Below are 17,462 nucleotides of genomic sequence, written 5' to 3'. Positions count from 1 at the left end.
TATAAAAAAGGATTTTAGTGCTTTTTTCCCCCTTCCTGTTACTGCTCTTTAAGTCATTTATTTTGCTGATCATTCTTCCAAACTCAGAGGCCCTGCTGCTCCCAGCAACTCATCACATTATTTGATCAATGAGCAACAATGCTTGACATACAATTGAAAAAAAGAATGTTTTAAGCAAATCTAGACAGAGTTCAGATAAGACTTAGTATGATGCAGTGCAGCTTTGTAGTGAACAACCCTAAACTTAATATTAATTTTTTAGCCTTTTTAATTTCACATGCAAAACCCAAGTGGGCGATTTTGCATGATACCTTTTACAATTACTAAAATATTTTATCACTTGATTTACCTGGAGGCTAAATAGTAGTAAATATGTGGATTTTACTGACTAGCACTTGTCATTAATGGATATATTCATCACATTAGTTGCACAGAAAGATATTTGGAGTAGACAAGAGAAGTCAACTTAGTTGCGTCATTTACACATTTCACTTCACCTATGGTCACACTCATGAAAACTAATTTTCTCAAATACTTTAGGATTCCATGGCTGGCATCATGATCATTGCAGCTGACCGGTTCTTACTGTGTCTGAGTAAATGGAACTGACTTTCAGCCATCATGCTGTGGCTTCCTTCAGGGTATGCCTACTCAGACATGTCAAGACTTGGAGAATTGCAACAATCAAAATGCATATATTTTTAATATTATCTTTCTGTTTTACAACACAAAAAACTGTGAGTCAGACTGAGTATCAAAGGGGACAAGGGGTAGCCTTCTTTGTACTGTAATATAGACAGATATAAAAAATATTGGGGGGGGGGGGGGGTGGAGAAAACTGCTCTAATCCAAGCAAAAGAGATACTCTTACTTGACCTTATCACATGTTTTGGACTAGCTTTAGAAGGCCAAAACCTTCTTCCTCAAGCCAAAACTGCATGAGCAAAAGATGACAATATCAAAATATAGAGGTGAAAGATAACAACATTCCAACGGCAGTCTCATAGGAGGAGGTGGGGTGAGGATGCGGTGAGGGCAAACAGAGGGAGAGACAAGTAGGCGGTGGCTGTAGCCAGAAGGTTGCTAGGCTGTATAGAGAGAGGTGTGACCAGCAGAAGAAAAGAGGTGTTGATGCCCCTGTATAAGTCGTTGGTGAGGCCCCACCTGGAGTATTGTGTTCAGTTCTGGAGGCCGTACCTTGCTAAGGATGTAAAAAAAAATGGAAGCGGTGCAAAGAAAAGCTACGAGAATGGTATGGGATTTGCGTTACAAGACGTATGAGGAGAGACTTGCAGACCTGAACATGTATACCCTGGAGAAAAGGAGAAACAGGGGTGATATGATACAGACGTTCAAATATTTGAAAGATATTAATCCGCAAACGAACCTTTTCCGGAGATGGGAGGGTGGTAGAACGAGAGGACATGATATGAGAGTGAAGGGGGGCAGACTCAAGAAAAATGTCAGGAAGTATTTTTTCACAGAGAGAGTGGTAGATACTTGGAATGCCCTCCCACGGGAGGTGGTGGAGATGAAAACGGTAGCGGAATTCAAGCATGCATGGGATAAACATAAAGGAATCCTGTGCAGAAGGAATGGATCCTCAGAAGCTTAGCCACTGGTGTTTGGGTGGTGGGGCTAGTTCTGGGCAAGACTTCTACGGTCTGTGTCCTGAAAATGGCAGATACAAATCAAGGTAAGGTATACACAAGAAGTAGCACATATGAGTTTATCTTGTTGGGCAGACTAGATGGACCATGCAGGTCTTTTTCTGCCGTCATCTACTATGTTACTATGAGATCAGGTGACAAAGCAGTATAACTTTATGGTTTATAATGTGATTGGAAACCCAAATCTTTGTTACGTCTTACTTTCTGAGCAAAGTCTGGAAGACTGTATGAGATATTTAGGAAACAGCATATTACAGTGCATGACATGCAAAGCATCCTTCACGTGTGAGCAATGTACACTCTTTGACATATATAGAGGGCTTCTGATTGCTAAGTTTTAACTGATAGATGTCACTAAGCTTCCCAGGAGTGGTCTAATGGTTAGGTGCAGTGGACTGAGACCCCAAGGTGCTAGGTTTGATTCCCACTGGGGCTCCTTGTGAGCCTGGACAAAGTCACTTCACCTTCACTGCCACAGGTACAACAACATAGATTGCAAACTCACTAGAGACACAAAAAATACCATTTTGGTTGTACCAGATGAACCATTATTTTTTTGGATGCCAAACACCACCAGAAAAGTAACAGCTCGATCATCCCTCCCCTAGCTTGTTTGCATCCTTTGTTCAATATTTGTGCATTTTCTGACACAAACATATATACATACATACATACATATTATTATTATTATTATTAGCATTTGTATAGCGCTACCAGATGCACGCAGCACTGAACACCTGACACAAAGAGACAGTCCCTGCTCAAAAGAGCTTACAATCTAAGTAATACAGACAAACAAGTCAGTTATGGGTGAGGGAAGTAATGGGTGAGAAGGAAGGAAGAGACAAGGGGAGGGCAATTGTGGCTAGGAGCTAAAAGCAGCAGTGAAAATGTGGGTTTTCAGCATACATACATACTTGATTCCACCGGAAAACGTGCCCAATAACAGTACCAACAAAGGCTGAATTTTGTACTTTCAAAGAACCTCTAATTAGCTTGAAAATAAGCACCTAAATTTACAATTTACAACACCTAAGAATTGGAGCCTAATGGTACAATCTCCACTGCTTTGACTTTCGCTATTTGGAAAGATACTAGCAAATTAGACCATTATTACTAGTGGAATACAGTAATTATATTTCAAGACACAATTTGCCAAACAGGTTAGCTGGTGAATATTTATGATGCAGTTTGATGAAGGATTCAGAAGAACTTGTACAACTGTCTTTTCTGGTCCATCCTCATGTTTCTTCTTGTTGTAACCTATCTTTTAAATGTTCTTAAAACCAACAAAAATGCTTGAAGACACATACAAAGAAAATTGCCCTCCAAGTATATATATTCTAAAGAAAAATGAAATCTGTTACCTATATACTGTCCTTCTTTGACGCATGGGACATTAGGTTCTTAGTATCTATGGAATTCCGGCTGGTAAATGGAGGGAATTGGGTGGGAATACACCCATAACCTATGTTAAGTAGAAACAAAACAGCAGTATATTGATAGAACTGTGATTCTCCTAGGAAGTAGTGTGGCCTGCTTATTCAATAAGGGGGAAGGGGGTGGGGAAGCTACCAGGAGGGAAAGTTCTTCAGTGACAGCCTGTTGGGAGGCCCTGACCAAAACTTTTGACACTAACTTGCTAACACCATAAAGATTGGAGGAAACTTAAGTACAGGCTTTGTTCTTTGGAACAGAGCATGGGATAACAAGGTAAAAAGCTGCTTTATTTAAAAGGTGGGAAATAGCAAAAGGCGATATGCTTTTCTGAGAGAATCAACTGCCTGAGCAGAATAGTTTACTCAGTAAACAACCACAAGACAAATGACCTAGTTTTAACAAACTGAGTCCTATAATGGCTGATTAATTCATATATTTTTACTTTTTCATTTCAACCAATTCGTGAGATCTTTCATATATTAATATGTCAAACTAAGAGCAACATGTGCTTAATACATGAGAAGATTAATTTTATAGATTTTTGCCCAGAGGACACACAAAAGGCAATTATATACAGGGTGCTTCCAGTTTTACATGTAAAATTACTATTATTAATCATTTCTATAGCACTACTAGATGAATTCAGTACTATACACATTATATGCAGGTATTTTGCACTGTCCCTAGAGGGCTCACTATCTAATGGGCCAATGATTAGAAGCAAATGCAGGTGCTAGAGGCTGTTAGCGCCATACTAGTGCCTGCATTTGCTACCGCCCTGTGATCAGAGCCCCCGAGTGCATGAAACAATGCGCTCGCAGACTCTGAATGCAAGTAGCACGCAAATGCATGCATAACAGGGCCCAGCGCAAGTAGTATGCAAATGCACGCTAAACCTATTCATCCCCAATGATCAGTGACCAGCGCGCCAAAGATTGGCTCGCTGGCCATGGCAAACCCTAAACTATCTCGGAGCTGGTGTTAGGGTTTGCAGACCATTGGGGAGGAATGGTGAGCCCTATCCAGCATGCATTTGCATTCCCCCCCCCCCCCCCCCCCCCAATGCAGCAGTCTGACTGAGTCTCTGCTTAAGATATGTACAGTTTATAATAAGATACACAATTTAAATTGGATACAGTATAAGATTTATATAAGTAAGACATTTTCAGCATTGAAGTCATAGAGAATTGCAGTAATTGCAGAACTGGCGTTTGAACACTTTGAAAACTGATGATGAGGTGGGTGCATAAATCCTTGCATTAAACTATATATATGCAAGGGGCACCACTGAGGTTTTCGGGGCTCGTTAAAATTTATGGTGGGATAATATTGAAGATACGGACCTACTTACAGAACAGAGCATAGCCAGGATATGTGTCACATATGTGCATAAATGACTAAAGAGAAGCAGCATTTACGCACACACATGTTCCCTATATCTGCTTGGCTCCTAATAGATTTACCTCCTTAATGTGCATGCTAAACTTTTTTAGTGGAAGTTTTGGTATGCAGGCTCCAAAGTCTCTCTAGAGATATATCTCACAGTTTTAATGGTGTCATTAAATCCAGTAACAAATGGTGCAAGAGCACATTCCCTATCTAACCTGCTCTTCAACAGTTACTTACCTAATGAGTGACCTCTCACTGAAAGCTCCACATCAAAATGCCAGTTAGATAATGCCTTAGATTAAACTACTATACTGTCTCACTCTGTACTTAAAATAGCTCACTGTATAAAAGCCCTTTAAGAGCAACTAATAGCTCACTGTATACAAAGCCCTTTAACAGCAACTGAAGAAGCTGGTTGAAAATTGACAATTGATTATACTCACTAAATTAAGATGGATCTTGCAATGTCAACCAGATGAGTCTAGCGTCCTGAGCTCTGTATGGAACTTTCACAAAACGTAAGCAAAGGAAATCATCTTGAAAGCCTTTAAATACACAGTTCCTGTCTATCTAACTATAGTATATCCCAGCAGTCACTAAAACCAAACCACATTCACTCAGAATTGAATAACACAAGGGTTAATGCCACATGTTTTGGCTGGCTGCCTCACTGCATGTTTAAAATGCGTTCGAAAATACTGAAGCAGCACCAAATGGATAATTTATGAAATTACTTCACTAAAGGGGTAATTTATAAGCTATTTCTGCATATGTGCAGAAATAGACTGTTATAAATTTACCTAGTACACGTAAATTTACCTAGTACACAACAAAGTACACGTTGACAACCTCTCCGTATGTACTAATACCTGGAATAAACGTAGGCATTCTCAGGGAAAAAATTTGGATGGTGTTAGAACTTATAGCCATCTATTATAAAACACAAGCAAATAGACATCTGTGTGAACCTGAAAAGCAAGTGCAACTTTGTGCAAGAACATTCCGGAAGTAATTTTGGAAACCACATTAATGTACAGAAATTCCTTTTTGTAAAATAGGTGCACACTTCTGCTGCAATACACCCCCCCCCCCAACCCCTACCACAACCCATATAGAAAAACACGTTCCATAATTCGGGTCATGGTACCTCTGGAGAGTTTGTGTTCTTCCAAAGGTTGACTATGCCTCTCTTTCACTGTTGCAATTTCAATGTATAAATTAACAACTTGACAGAAGGAAAGTAATTTTCAAACCCACTTCCATGGCTAGCACACTGGATTCTATATATCACGCCAAGATTTCCACGCAGAAATCGAAGCATATTCCATAACAATGTGCATAACTTAATTAGTTAAAAGCAATTATCAGCACTAATTGGCATTAATTAGAATTTATGCGCACTACCAGCTAAGTGTATTCTACAAAGTGTTGTGCGTAACTTCCAATGCGCGCGGCTGAAAAGGAGGCATGGCTATGGGCGTAGAATGGGCAAGTGGTGAACATTCCGGAAAACTAAGCGCAGGGTTAGAGACTATAAGCATCGGTATTTATACCAACTTTTACTTGGTGTAAATGGCCACAACTAGAATTAGGAGCTGTCATGGTTGCTCGGCATCTTCTATACACCACGTGGAAATTTAGGTTTATTCTATAAAGTATGCCTAAATTAAGGCGTACTTTATAGAATATACTTAGGCAAAATTTCATTTTGGCACCAAAATTTTAGACGTGATATATAGAATCTAGTCCTTTATGCCTGGAAATGGCTTTCTTGAAAATTCTGCACCTCATGTACATAAAAGTGAAATTATCTATCTTGCATGTAGGTTCTTTTACTTATGGCAAGCAGAAGCATTCATTGGGGTTGGGTTCGGGTAGAATTTTCATTTACACATATACTTTTGAAAATTGGACCATCTAGAAGTCCTTCTATATGGCTAGATTTAGTTATCTGGGTTCTAAATGGTGAAATTCAATTCCCGAGGACACAAGAAGCATTACAAACTCTCTTCAGTTCAGAAAATTAAAAACCTACCTTTTCAAGAAATATTATAGTTAATTATATGTGTTACTGATGTTCTATATACTGTTTTGTAATTGTAAAACATTACTGTAATTTCTCCTGTTAACTGTAAGCCAGATTGAAGCGAAACTTGTTTTTGGATATTCAGCAAAATGTGAACACAGAAAAATATTTATTTAGAATTATTTACATGCTGCATATATTCCTGTGGTCACATAAGAAATATTCTCCTTCTACACATACAAGACTGACTCTTAATACAAAATGAAACCAATTATTAAGTTAATGCCTACAGCACTCATTAAAATTTGCACATGTATTTGGCTGCATGCTATTCTATAAGGCGGTGATGGCGAACCTATGGCACGCATGCCAGAGAGGGCACGCAGAGCCCTCTCCCTTGGCACGCGCACCAGTCGCTGGTCCGCTCCGCCCACTCCCCCTCCCTCCCTTCGACTGAGTACCAGGCCGGCCTCCCTCCCTCCCACCAAGCACCACACCGCTTGCCCTCGCTCCCTCCCTCTTCCAAACAAGCATCAGCCCGCCTGTCCTCCCTCCCTCCCAGCACCACCCCCTCCTCCTCTGCAATTGAAAAAACGTACCTTTAAGGCAGCGTCGGCAGCGGCAACGAAAAGCGTAGTCTTCACTCGGCGGCAGCGTGCTTCCCTTCTGTCTCCCTCTCAAGCTCTGGTCCCGCCTATGAGGGCGGGACCAGAGCTTGAGAGTAAGACAGAAGGGAAGCGCGCCGAGTGAAGACTACACTTTTCATTGCCGCTGCCGACGCTGCCTTAACCCGGTATGTTTTTTCAATTGCACAGGAGGAGGAGGAGGGGGCCATGGTGCTGGGAGGGATGGAGGAAGGACAGGCGGGCTGATGCTTGTTTGGAAGTGGGAGGGAGCGAGGGCAAGCAGCGTGACGCTTGATGGGAGGGAGGGAGGTTGGCCTGGTGCTGGGTGGGAGGGAGGTAGGCCTGACGCTGGGTGGGTGGGTGGTTAGGAGAGAGGGAGGGAGGGAGGCCTGATGCTGGGTGCTGCTGGGTGCTGAGTGGGTGGGAGGGAGGGAGGCTTGGTGCTGGGTGCTGCTGGGTGGGTGGGAGGCCTAATGCTTAGTGCTGGGAGGGAGGCCTGGTGTTGGGTGCTGCTGGGTGCTGGGTGGGAGGGAGGGAGGCTTGATGCTGGGTGCTGCTGGGTGCGTGGGTGGTTGGGAGGGAGGCCTGATGCTGGGTGGGTGGTTGGGAGGGAGGGAGGCCTGATGCTGGATGCTGCTGGGTGGGTGGGAGGCCTAATGCTTAGTGCTGGGAGGGAGGCCTGGTGTTGGGTGCTGCTGGGTGCTGGGTGGGTGGGAGGGAGGCCTGATGCTGGGTGCTGCTGGGTGCTGGGTGGGAGGGAGGCCTAGTGCTGGGTGGGAGGCCTGATGCTGGGTGGGAGGGCTGGCGGCCTGATGCTGGGTGCTGGGTGGGAAGGAGGGAGGGCAGGGAGGAGAGGAGGGTGGCTGGACATGGGTGGCTGGAGAGGAGAGGAGGGTGGCTGGAGGGGACAGGAGGGTGGCTGGACATTTGTGGCTGGAGGGGAGAGGAGGGTTGCTAGACATGGATGGAGGGCAAGAAATGAAAAAAGGAGGAAAGTAAAGAAATAAATGGAGGCAAGAAATGAAGAAGAAAGGAGGAAAGTAAAGAAATAAATGGAAAGGAAGCCCTGGAAACGGAGTTAAGAGAACAGATAGAGAGCAGCAGAATCAGCGACTAGGACCAATATGGATAGAAAAACAAAGTCACCAGACAACAAAGGTAGAAAAAAATCATTTTATTTTCATTTTAGTGTTTGGAATATGTCCAATTTGAGAATTTACATCTGCTGTCTTATTTTGCACTGGGTATACTTGAGCTATAACAACTTACAGAAATGATTTATAATGAAAGAAAATCATGTTATTTTTTTCTCCTATACTAGTATAATATTTTCAATGATGTCTGTTTATATGCGGCATGGCTGGTGTAAGGGGGTGTGGCTATCATAGGGGTGGAGTCATATGTGGTGACCCCGCCCATAATGAGTACCGGCACTTCGCGATAAATAATTAGATTTTGGGTTGCTGTTTGGGCACTCGGTCTCTGAAAGGTTCGCCATCACTGCTATAAGGCATAGCGCCTACTCTACTAGAATGTATCTCAAAAGGGGGTGTGGCCATGAGCATGTCAGGGCATTCTGAAAAGTTGCACATGCAGTTACAGAATACTGCCTCAGCACTCCTAATTTGGGCGCCAACATTTACACCAGGTTTAGCAGGCGCAAGTCTGGCACCTAAAGTTAGGCATAAGAATTGGCACTACATATATAAAGGGTATGTGCCTTTTATAGACTAGTGCTTAGAAACCCATATCTGCCCAACACTAAGACCACCACCTATCAAATGCAGCTATTCCCTATTCCCCTTCTCTTTGGAAAGAGTTTTTACCATTCTGAAGTCTCCCAATCTTCAACAGCCAAAAGGATGTGGAAAAGATAGATATGGAGCGTCTGTTTACGCTTTCCAAAAATACTAGGACAAGAGGGCATGCGATGAAGCTGGAGTGCAATAAGTTTAAAACAAATAAGAGAAAATTTTTCTTTACTCAGCGCATAATTCGACTCTGGAATTCGTTGCCGGAGAATGTGGTTAAGGCGGTTAGCTTAGCAGAGTTTAAGAAAGGTTTGGACGGCTTCCTGAAGGAAAAGGCCATAGAATGTTATTAAATGGGTGTAGGGAAAAATCCACTATTCCTGGGACAAGCAGTACAAAATGCTTTGCATCTTTTCGGGTGATTATGACCTGGATTGGCCACTGTCGGAGACAGGATGCTGGGCTAGATGGACCTTTGGTCTGTCCCAGTGTGGCGATGCTTATGTCTTATGATGTGAAAGCCTTACTGCAAGCGATACCGCAATCCCACTTCATAAACAACCCCACAGTATTGCACTGTAATAATATCACAAAAATGTTGTTATTTTGAAAGTGTTGAAGCATGGAGTTTCAGAGAGCTTAAATGATCTGAATGTCTGAGATTACTGAGCATGCCCTCCTTTCGAATTTTGAACTTTGGGTCTCCTGAGGCAGCCATTAGGCGAAACACAGTCCATGTCGGGACCTGGGCAAGTTGCTGCTTTTTTCAAATAAGTACACTTATAAGCACAAGTTGTTTAAATATTTATTCAAGTGGAAAAACGATGCTTAATGGATATGTGCAACGATTACAGTTTGAGAGAGAGGTTCCCTGTTGGGATTAAAGACAATCCATTAAGATTTATGATGGTCCCTCTATTGTATATGAATGAACACATATCTGTATGTACATTTCATAACAACATTTTTGTGATATTATTACAGTGCAGTATTTTATGAGTTATGACACTGTGGGTTTGTCTTTCAAACATTATATGGCATGACACCAGGTTACATGCAGCCCTTCATAACTATTCTCCTAAGCAATATAACCTCTGGTTCTAGAGACTACCTTAGACGTCATCTTCCAGATTGCAAGAGTGTGCTATAAGTCTGTTCACTCCACAGACTTTAGATACCAAAGTGCTAAGTGGTGGAACTCAGTGCCAATGGCAATCAAGGGTCAGCCTGATTACTTGGTATTTCATAAAAGACTGAAAAAACATTCCTCTTTGAGAGGTTTCTACCCATTGATAGAGTGTGTTACATTGTAACTGGCCATCAGTGCTATGATATTGTAAACTTTGCCTGTGTAAGCCACATTGAACAGAGTATGTTCAGGATAAAGTGGGGTATAAATGTCAAAATAAATAAATAAAATAAACACAAACCCCACTTACTTCATTTCCAGGATTTCTTCAAGCTGTTTTCTCCGTTCCACTCGTAGAGTGGTGAGGTGTGCCTCTTTCTCAGCTAGAGACTGTTGTGTTGAAGCGAGGCGGGCTTTGGTAGAATCCAGCTCTTGCCTTGTCTTCTCCAGAGCATTCATCAGTTCTTCCACCTGGAAAGCACAAATCGTTTATTGTTCCAATTTCCTACACTGAATGCAGCTTTATGTTTCTTCATTACAGCCCATGATAGCCAGACAAAGACAGAAAAGGATTAGTATAGAACAGGGATTCTCAACCCAGTCTTCGGGACACAGCCACTCAGGTTTTCAGGACACCCACAATGAATGTGAATGAGACAGATTTGCATACAATGGAGGTGGTGCATGCAAATTTATCTCTTGAATATTCATTTTGGTTATCTTGAAAACCAGACTGGCTTGGTGTGTCCCAAGGACTGGGTTGAGAACCCCTGGTATAGAAGATTTAATATAAACTATCCTTTACCTTCAATTATTGACAAAACATGGGATCTACTGTGCAAGGGATCCATTTTGTCATGTTACTCAATAACTTAAATAAGAATTCTCAGCAATACATAGTACATTAGATATTTGACACAGTCTGCAAAGACACAGATCATATCCATTAGGTACTATCTATTTATTTATTGGGATTTATTAACTGCTTTTATTAAGAGATTCACCCAAAGCGGTACAGTTTAACATCAAACTTACAATTTTATTGACAGCATAACAACAGTAAAATAAACTAGTATAAACATAAATTCAGTGAAAGAGGAAAACTTGAAAACAGCAAATTGAAACCTAATAATAAGACTACCATGAAACAGCATCCAAAATATACAGATTTAACGGCACTGAAATTCAAATAACAGAGACATAATATGATGTATGCATTAACTATGTAAACTATATAAACATGTCTAAGTACATAAGTACATAAGTACATAAGTAGTGCCATACTGGGAAAGACCAAAGGTCCATCTAGCCCAGCATCCTGTCACCGACAGTGGCCAATCCAGGTCAAGGGCACCTGGCACGCTCCCCAAACGTAAAAACATTCCAGACAAGTTATACCTAAAAGTTATACCTAAAAATTCAGAATCATCTCAAAACTCTCTTTTGCTTAGAACTTATGAGTCCTTTATTATGTTGAATGTAGAGATTAAAATTGAGACGCCCACGTTTGGACGCACTCAGTTCTGATGGTAGTTTAGAAATGGTTCTGCTGACACAGAGCCTTTTCTAAAATACCTGCAGGCAGTGGTGTGCTGGAGCCGGCTCGCAAGAGCCGCTTGTTAACTTTGCTCGGCTCTTGCGAGCCGGTTGTTGAAACCTGCGAGCCGGCTCTCCTCCCTCCCTCCCTCTTCCCTCACATCACCGACCTAAAGAATTCTTCGGGATAGGCAGTCTTGCCTGCCCGCTTGTAAGTGCTGACTCTCCCCTGCTGGCGCTGCAGGTTTGCGCTTTAAAAATGGCCGCCGAGACTTCCAGAGGCGGCCTTGCGAGACTTCGCCCTTGTAAGTGTCGGCGGCCATTTTGAAGCGCGAACCGGCAGCGCCAGCGGGGGACTGAGTCAGTGCTTGCAGTGGGCAGGCAAGACTGCCTGCCCCGAAGAATTAAAGGAGTCAGATCGGTGACGGGAGGGAGGGAGGAGAATTCTATTAACAACTCGGGAGGGGGGTGGCAGGGGAGAGAACTAGGGAGTCGCTGGGCATGGGTGGATCATGGAGGGGAGAGAAGGGTCGTCGCTGGGCATGGGTGGATGGAGGGCAGGGGAGAGGAGGGTCACTGCTGGATTGGGTGGATGGAGGGCAGGGGAGAGGAGGGTCACTGGGTATGGGTGCATGCAGGGCAGGGGAGGGTCGCTGGGTGCATGCAGGGCAGGGGGAGAGAAGGGTCACTGGACATGGGTGGATGAAGGGCAGAGGAGAGGAGGGTCGCTGGATATGTTGTAGAATACGCTTCAATTTCCATGCTGAAATTAAGGCATGATATACAGCATTTGGGGGGTTGAAATGGGGAATGTGTTTACAGATTTTAGTCCAGCCCACACACCCCTCCCTTGAAATCTGTACATAGTGGATATCCAAGAGCAAATAGCGCCTTTCTGAAATAGGTAATTACACATGTCTGCAATATAGATGTGTAAATGCTGCTATATACGCATAGATATATACATATGTAATGACATTTACAAATAAAACAAAGTATAACCTGCAAAATATTGATGGTCTAAATTAAGATGTTATCCCCCTAATTCTATACAGTTCGCACACGTTATAGAATAGTGTCAGTTATGCATGTAAATTAATTGTTTAATTGGCTGCTAATTGACATTAACAACTAATTAGTGGTTATAATTAGTGTTGATTGGAACTACTTGGCATTAATTAGCAGTTATGACTGTAAATACCACTAGTCAGTCTTCTATAAATTAAGCATGTAAAATCTGTTCCTTGCAGCTACTAGGGGGCATGGACCTAGGACAGGCATGGGGTAGGTCAGGGGTGTGCCTTACAGTAGTGCAAGCAATTTATAGAATACCAGCATTTACATACCTAAGTACCTACAGTCTGAAAATTTGGCAAGTTATATTAACAAGCATATTAAGTCTAGAAAAACAAATAAATGCTTTGGTGAAAATTAAGGAGGATTAAAATTGTTTAGATCCAATGGCTTTCAGAATAGTTGTGAAGAGTCTTATTCTTGGTCAGCTAGACTATTTATTTATTATTTATTAGTTAGTTAGTTAGTTAGTTACATTTGTATCCCACATTTTCCCACCTATTAGTAGGTTCAAAGTGGCTTACATAGTACCGGAGAGGTGGTTAAAGACCCTGGTGTGAACAAATACAGTATGGGATATATTGCAATAGTGTTGACTTAGGTTGTTCAACATTTCTATTGAAGAAAATTCAGTGTTCAAATACAGCTGCTTGATTAACTTTGTGGGCCCATAAACCTGAGAGAGTGACACCTATTTTAAGAACATTGCATTGGCTCCCTGTAGAAGCTCACATTCCGTTTAAATTATGATTTTCAACATATTATATGGAAATTCTCCATCTTATATGCTAGGGTTAATCGGACTTCCATATTTAATTAGGTCAGTTATGGCTAGTAAGCCATTATTGCTGAAATTCCCTCATCCAAAGGGTCTTCATTCTAAGGTTGCTTTTTCATCCAGCTTTGCTTACTTAGCTGCACATGTATGGAATGCTCTTCCTATTCAAATAAGAACACTTACAAAATATGATTTATTTAAAAAGCATTTGAAGGCTTTTCTTTTTAAAAAATGTTTAACACAGATTGATTTGAAATGTATTTGCTTTGTCTTTCTTCAATGATTGTCTGGATTCTTCCTACATAATCCGCATAGAACTTAAATGATTTTTGAGAAATATAAGAGCATATTGGTATTAGTATTGATATTGGTTCCTGTCAGTGTGTGAGCCAATAGGCCATTTTTGCAATGAGCTGCAGATTACTGCCCTGTTTTTAACATGGTAACAATTTGCATATTCATTGATTACTGCATAACCATAGCATATTATCTCATTAATTTCACGGTAGAAGCCATATGATGGGCGATCGGTGAACAGCTCTACTGTGTGGCTTCCTGTATTGGCTTTAATTCCGCCAGTGGTCACCGGCAGCGGCATAATCGAAAGAGAAGGACGCCCATCTTCCGATACAAATCGGGAGATGGGCGTCCTTCTCTCAGGGTCGCACAAATCAGCATAATCGAAAGCCGATTTTGGGCGCCCTCAACTGCAGTCCGTCGCGGGGATGACCAAAGTTCACAGGGGCGTGTTGGCAGTGTACCGAAGGCGGGATAGGGGCATAGTTAAGAGAAGTGAGTCCTCGGCCGATAATGGAAAAAAGAAGGGCGTCCCTGACGAGCATTTGGCCAACTTGGTCCAACTTATTTCATGACGAAGCCTTGAAAAGGTGCCCAAACTGACCAGATGACCACCAGAGAGAATCAGGGATTACCTCCCCTTACTCCCCCAGTGGTCACCAACCCACTCCCATCCTAAAAAAAAATTTAAAAACATTTTTTCCAGCCTCTATGCCAGCCTCAGATGTCATACCCAACTCCATCACAGCAATATGCAGGTCCCTGGAGCAATTTTTAGTGGGTGCAGTGCAATTCAGGCAGGCAGACCAAAGGCCCAAGATGGACGCCCATCTTGTTTCGATAATATGGGATGCCCTGTCCCTTCGCGGGGACGTCTTCAGAGATGGGCGCCCTTAGAGATCTGTGTCCCTGTTCAAAAATGCCCCTCCTGGTCATTTAGGGCACCTTTTGGTTACTTATTCATGACTGTGACAAGTCTAGACCAAAATGTCTAGCTTTAAGCCCTGGACATTTTTGCTTTTTTCCATTATGGCAGAAAAATGTCCAAGTTTTGGGAATGCTTAAATCCCTCCCCAATGTGCCGCCGACATGATCCCTTGTGATTTGGACATACTGCAGAAGAATTTCATAGAAAAATACTTTAAAATAGTGATTTGGATGTTTTGAACAAAAACAAAAAAAAATCCATCTGCCACTTTTTGGAGGTTTTTTTGTTTCAAAAATGAGCCCCTTAAGTCAACTCTGAGGATTCCATTAAACAGAGGCTTACTCACAATCTGTTCTTCCCCTCCAAGCAGTATATAGCATCATACTCTTCTGCTAACAACACACTGGCTTTGCTCACTCCCACTAGACTAGTTCACAAATAGTTTGGTCAAAATCTGAAGTTAAAGCTTAGATTATTACAATTATTAAGTGAAGGAAAGGGACATAAATCTAATTTTCCAATTACTGTTATCTTCCTTTTTCATCTTTCTCTTTGCTCCCTCTCTAGTCTGCTCAACAACCCTGAATTATTGCAGTACCACCTGGAACAGGCTGTAGATGCAAAAAAAACAGAAATTCCTTAATGGCCACTGACTGAGTATTATCATTCATAAAAAGGGTTTTTTTTTAAATTTGGTCTACTAAAGAAATATATTATTGGCATTTTGCTTATTGCCCATCAATTTATTGCAAAATACATTTCTGTATCATGAGGGCAGTTCTATAATTGGGTACCCACATTTACTTGCCAATTATGCATGTAAATGAAGAGAAGGCCAGTACTTTCAAAGGTAAGTGTGTAGTTAAGTGTGTTACATGGCAGTAAAGCTAAGCGCTATTCTGTAAGAGTATGCCTAAGTCGCATACCCCCGGATTCTATAAAGGTCACCCAAATGATATCTACAAGCAAACTAATTAGTTAATGAGCCATTAACAATAAATTATTGTTAATTGACATTAATTTGGACTTAAAAAGAAAAAGCAGAAGTAGCCCCCTAACAACAAAGCACAAAACACCAACAAAAAGAGAAGAAGGGGGTAGACCAATATTGTTCCAAAGCAAGTGGTTTATTTATAACTAATGGAAAAAAAAACCTACTCAACGCAGACCTGTGTTTTGGCACCACATGTGCCTGCCTCAGGAGTCAATTATATAATTTCACCAGAGATGATGTGTAAAGGATAATGAGGCTTAAAATACATCCACTAAAACAGCATCAAAGATGTCAATGTGCAAACCGCCATGGTAAAGTTGCGTGTCGTGCAAGGCAAGCAGTCTTGGCATGATGCACAACTTTACCACTTGCATTGGAACAACATTGGTCTACCCCCCCCCCCCTTCTTCTCTTTTTGTTGGTATTAATTTGGACTTACCCATGGATCTGCCTACTCACTATTCTATAACGCCGCATGTCCAAAAGTTTCTTGCGTGCAACCCAAAAGTGGGCACAGCCATGGGAGGGGTATGGGTGTGTCAGGGACATTTCAAAACTTTTCTGCTCGCTGTTATAGACCAGGGTTACATGCCTACCTTGTTCGCCAAGATTTATACCAGGTTTCAGCAGGTGTAAGTCCTCGCACTGAAAGTTGGGGGCAGGAATCCGCTCTAAGTGCTATTCTATGAAGGGCACTCAGCCTGGAGCAAGCTTTATAGAACAGCAGATTTTCCCTAGTGTCTAATTTTGAACGTGATTTACTAAAGCTAGCCCATAGTGTGTAAATGCAATGGGGAATCCATATAGACAGAGCATGGGCTAGACATGAGTGTGTCTCTCACACACCTAACTTACAGAATACTGTATGTTATACACACCCTTCCTATATTTGCACAACAGCAGTTACTCTGTATGCCAAGTCTACAGCTGGTAGAACCCTAGCTGCATAAATGTTAGGTGCACCAATGCTGTGTTTCACCAGTATTCTCTAATGGAATCCAGGCACCCAAATGCCATTATAGAATAGGCTTTCAACAGTGAGGCACCTGAAAGGAGGCGCCCACTTATAGAATTGTCTCCCATGTGTCCTCAATATTAAGAACTAGGCTTTTGTTTGGGGAGGGGGGGCAATAGTATCCTCCCCTATGGGCTTCCAGTTTGTTGAGAGTTGGCATAATTACCCAGATTCTTCTCTTCTCAATGCTGGCCAATTATCACAGCAACAATCTTGGACCAGGGGCCCCCAATATGAGCTCCCTCTGAATTCTTGTTAATGTGAACAGTAGGTATGGCTACTAGATATGTCCATGGAGCAATAAAGGAGATTCACTTAGGTTCCCCTTCAAGTGATAAGAACAGTGCTTCCACAGTATCCCCAGTCAGTCCAGGAAGCAGGAGCAGAAGTCCAAACTGGAAACTAAGTCCAGACTTTCCTCATGACAGTGAGAAATTTGTCCACCAGGCCCAAGAGTCAGGGTACAATTTTATAAAATATTTTCCTTCCAACTTACAGGCTAATCTTAAAAATATACCATCATTAAAAATCAATGTTTCTTTCATCAATCAATGCCGCAGCAATCTACTATTTGACCTGATTGCTATTCAAGGTGTGACTATAACAGCAAGTTGAATTTTTACAAGGGTTGCTTAAAAAGCAAACTAGTTATTCTTTTATTCTCTGCCTTTCTTAGTTATACGATCATCACTTTTCACTGAACGGATTAATAGGTCTCATTCAAATAAAAAGAAGAAGGGAATGTGCAACAGCTTACATCTGACAAACCAGAATCTGCTAAATTAGGCAAGGTTAGAGTTCAAATGAAT

The 17,462-nt window shown here is 41.9% G+C and overlaps 1 protein-coding gene across 1 annotated transcript in view; it reads right to left on the bottom strand.

The window, feature by feature from the left end:
- The window catches only part of ERC2 (ELKS/RAB6-interacting/CAST family member 2), a 692,745-nt gene that overhangs the window by 173,544 nt on the left and 501,739 nt on the right, over positions 1-17,462 (bottom strand). The window contains 1 exon segment of the mRNA XM_030206769.1: positions 10,342-10,502. Within this exon segment, the coding sequence (XP_030062629.1) occupies positions 10,342-10,502 (161 nt within the window).

Source organism: Microcaecilia unicolor, chromosome 6 (assembly GCF_901765095.1).
Source record: "Microcaecilia unicolor chromosome 6, aMicUni1.1, whole genome shotgun sequence".
NCBI classification, from domain to species: domain Eukaryota; kingdom Metazoa; phylum Chordata; class Amphibia; order Gymnophiona; family Siphonopidae; genus Microcaecilia; species Microcaecilia unicolor.
Note: the sequence above shows the minus strand (reverse complement) of the source record. Positions and strands in the feature narration are given on the sequence as shown.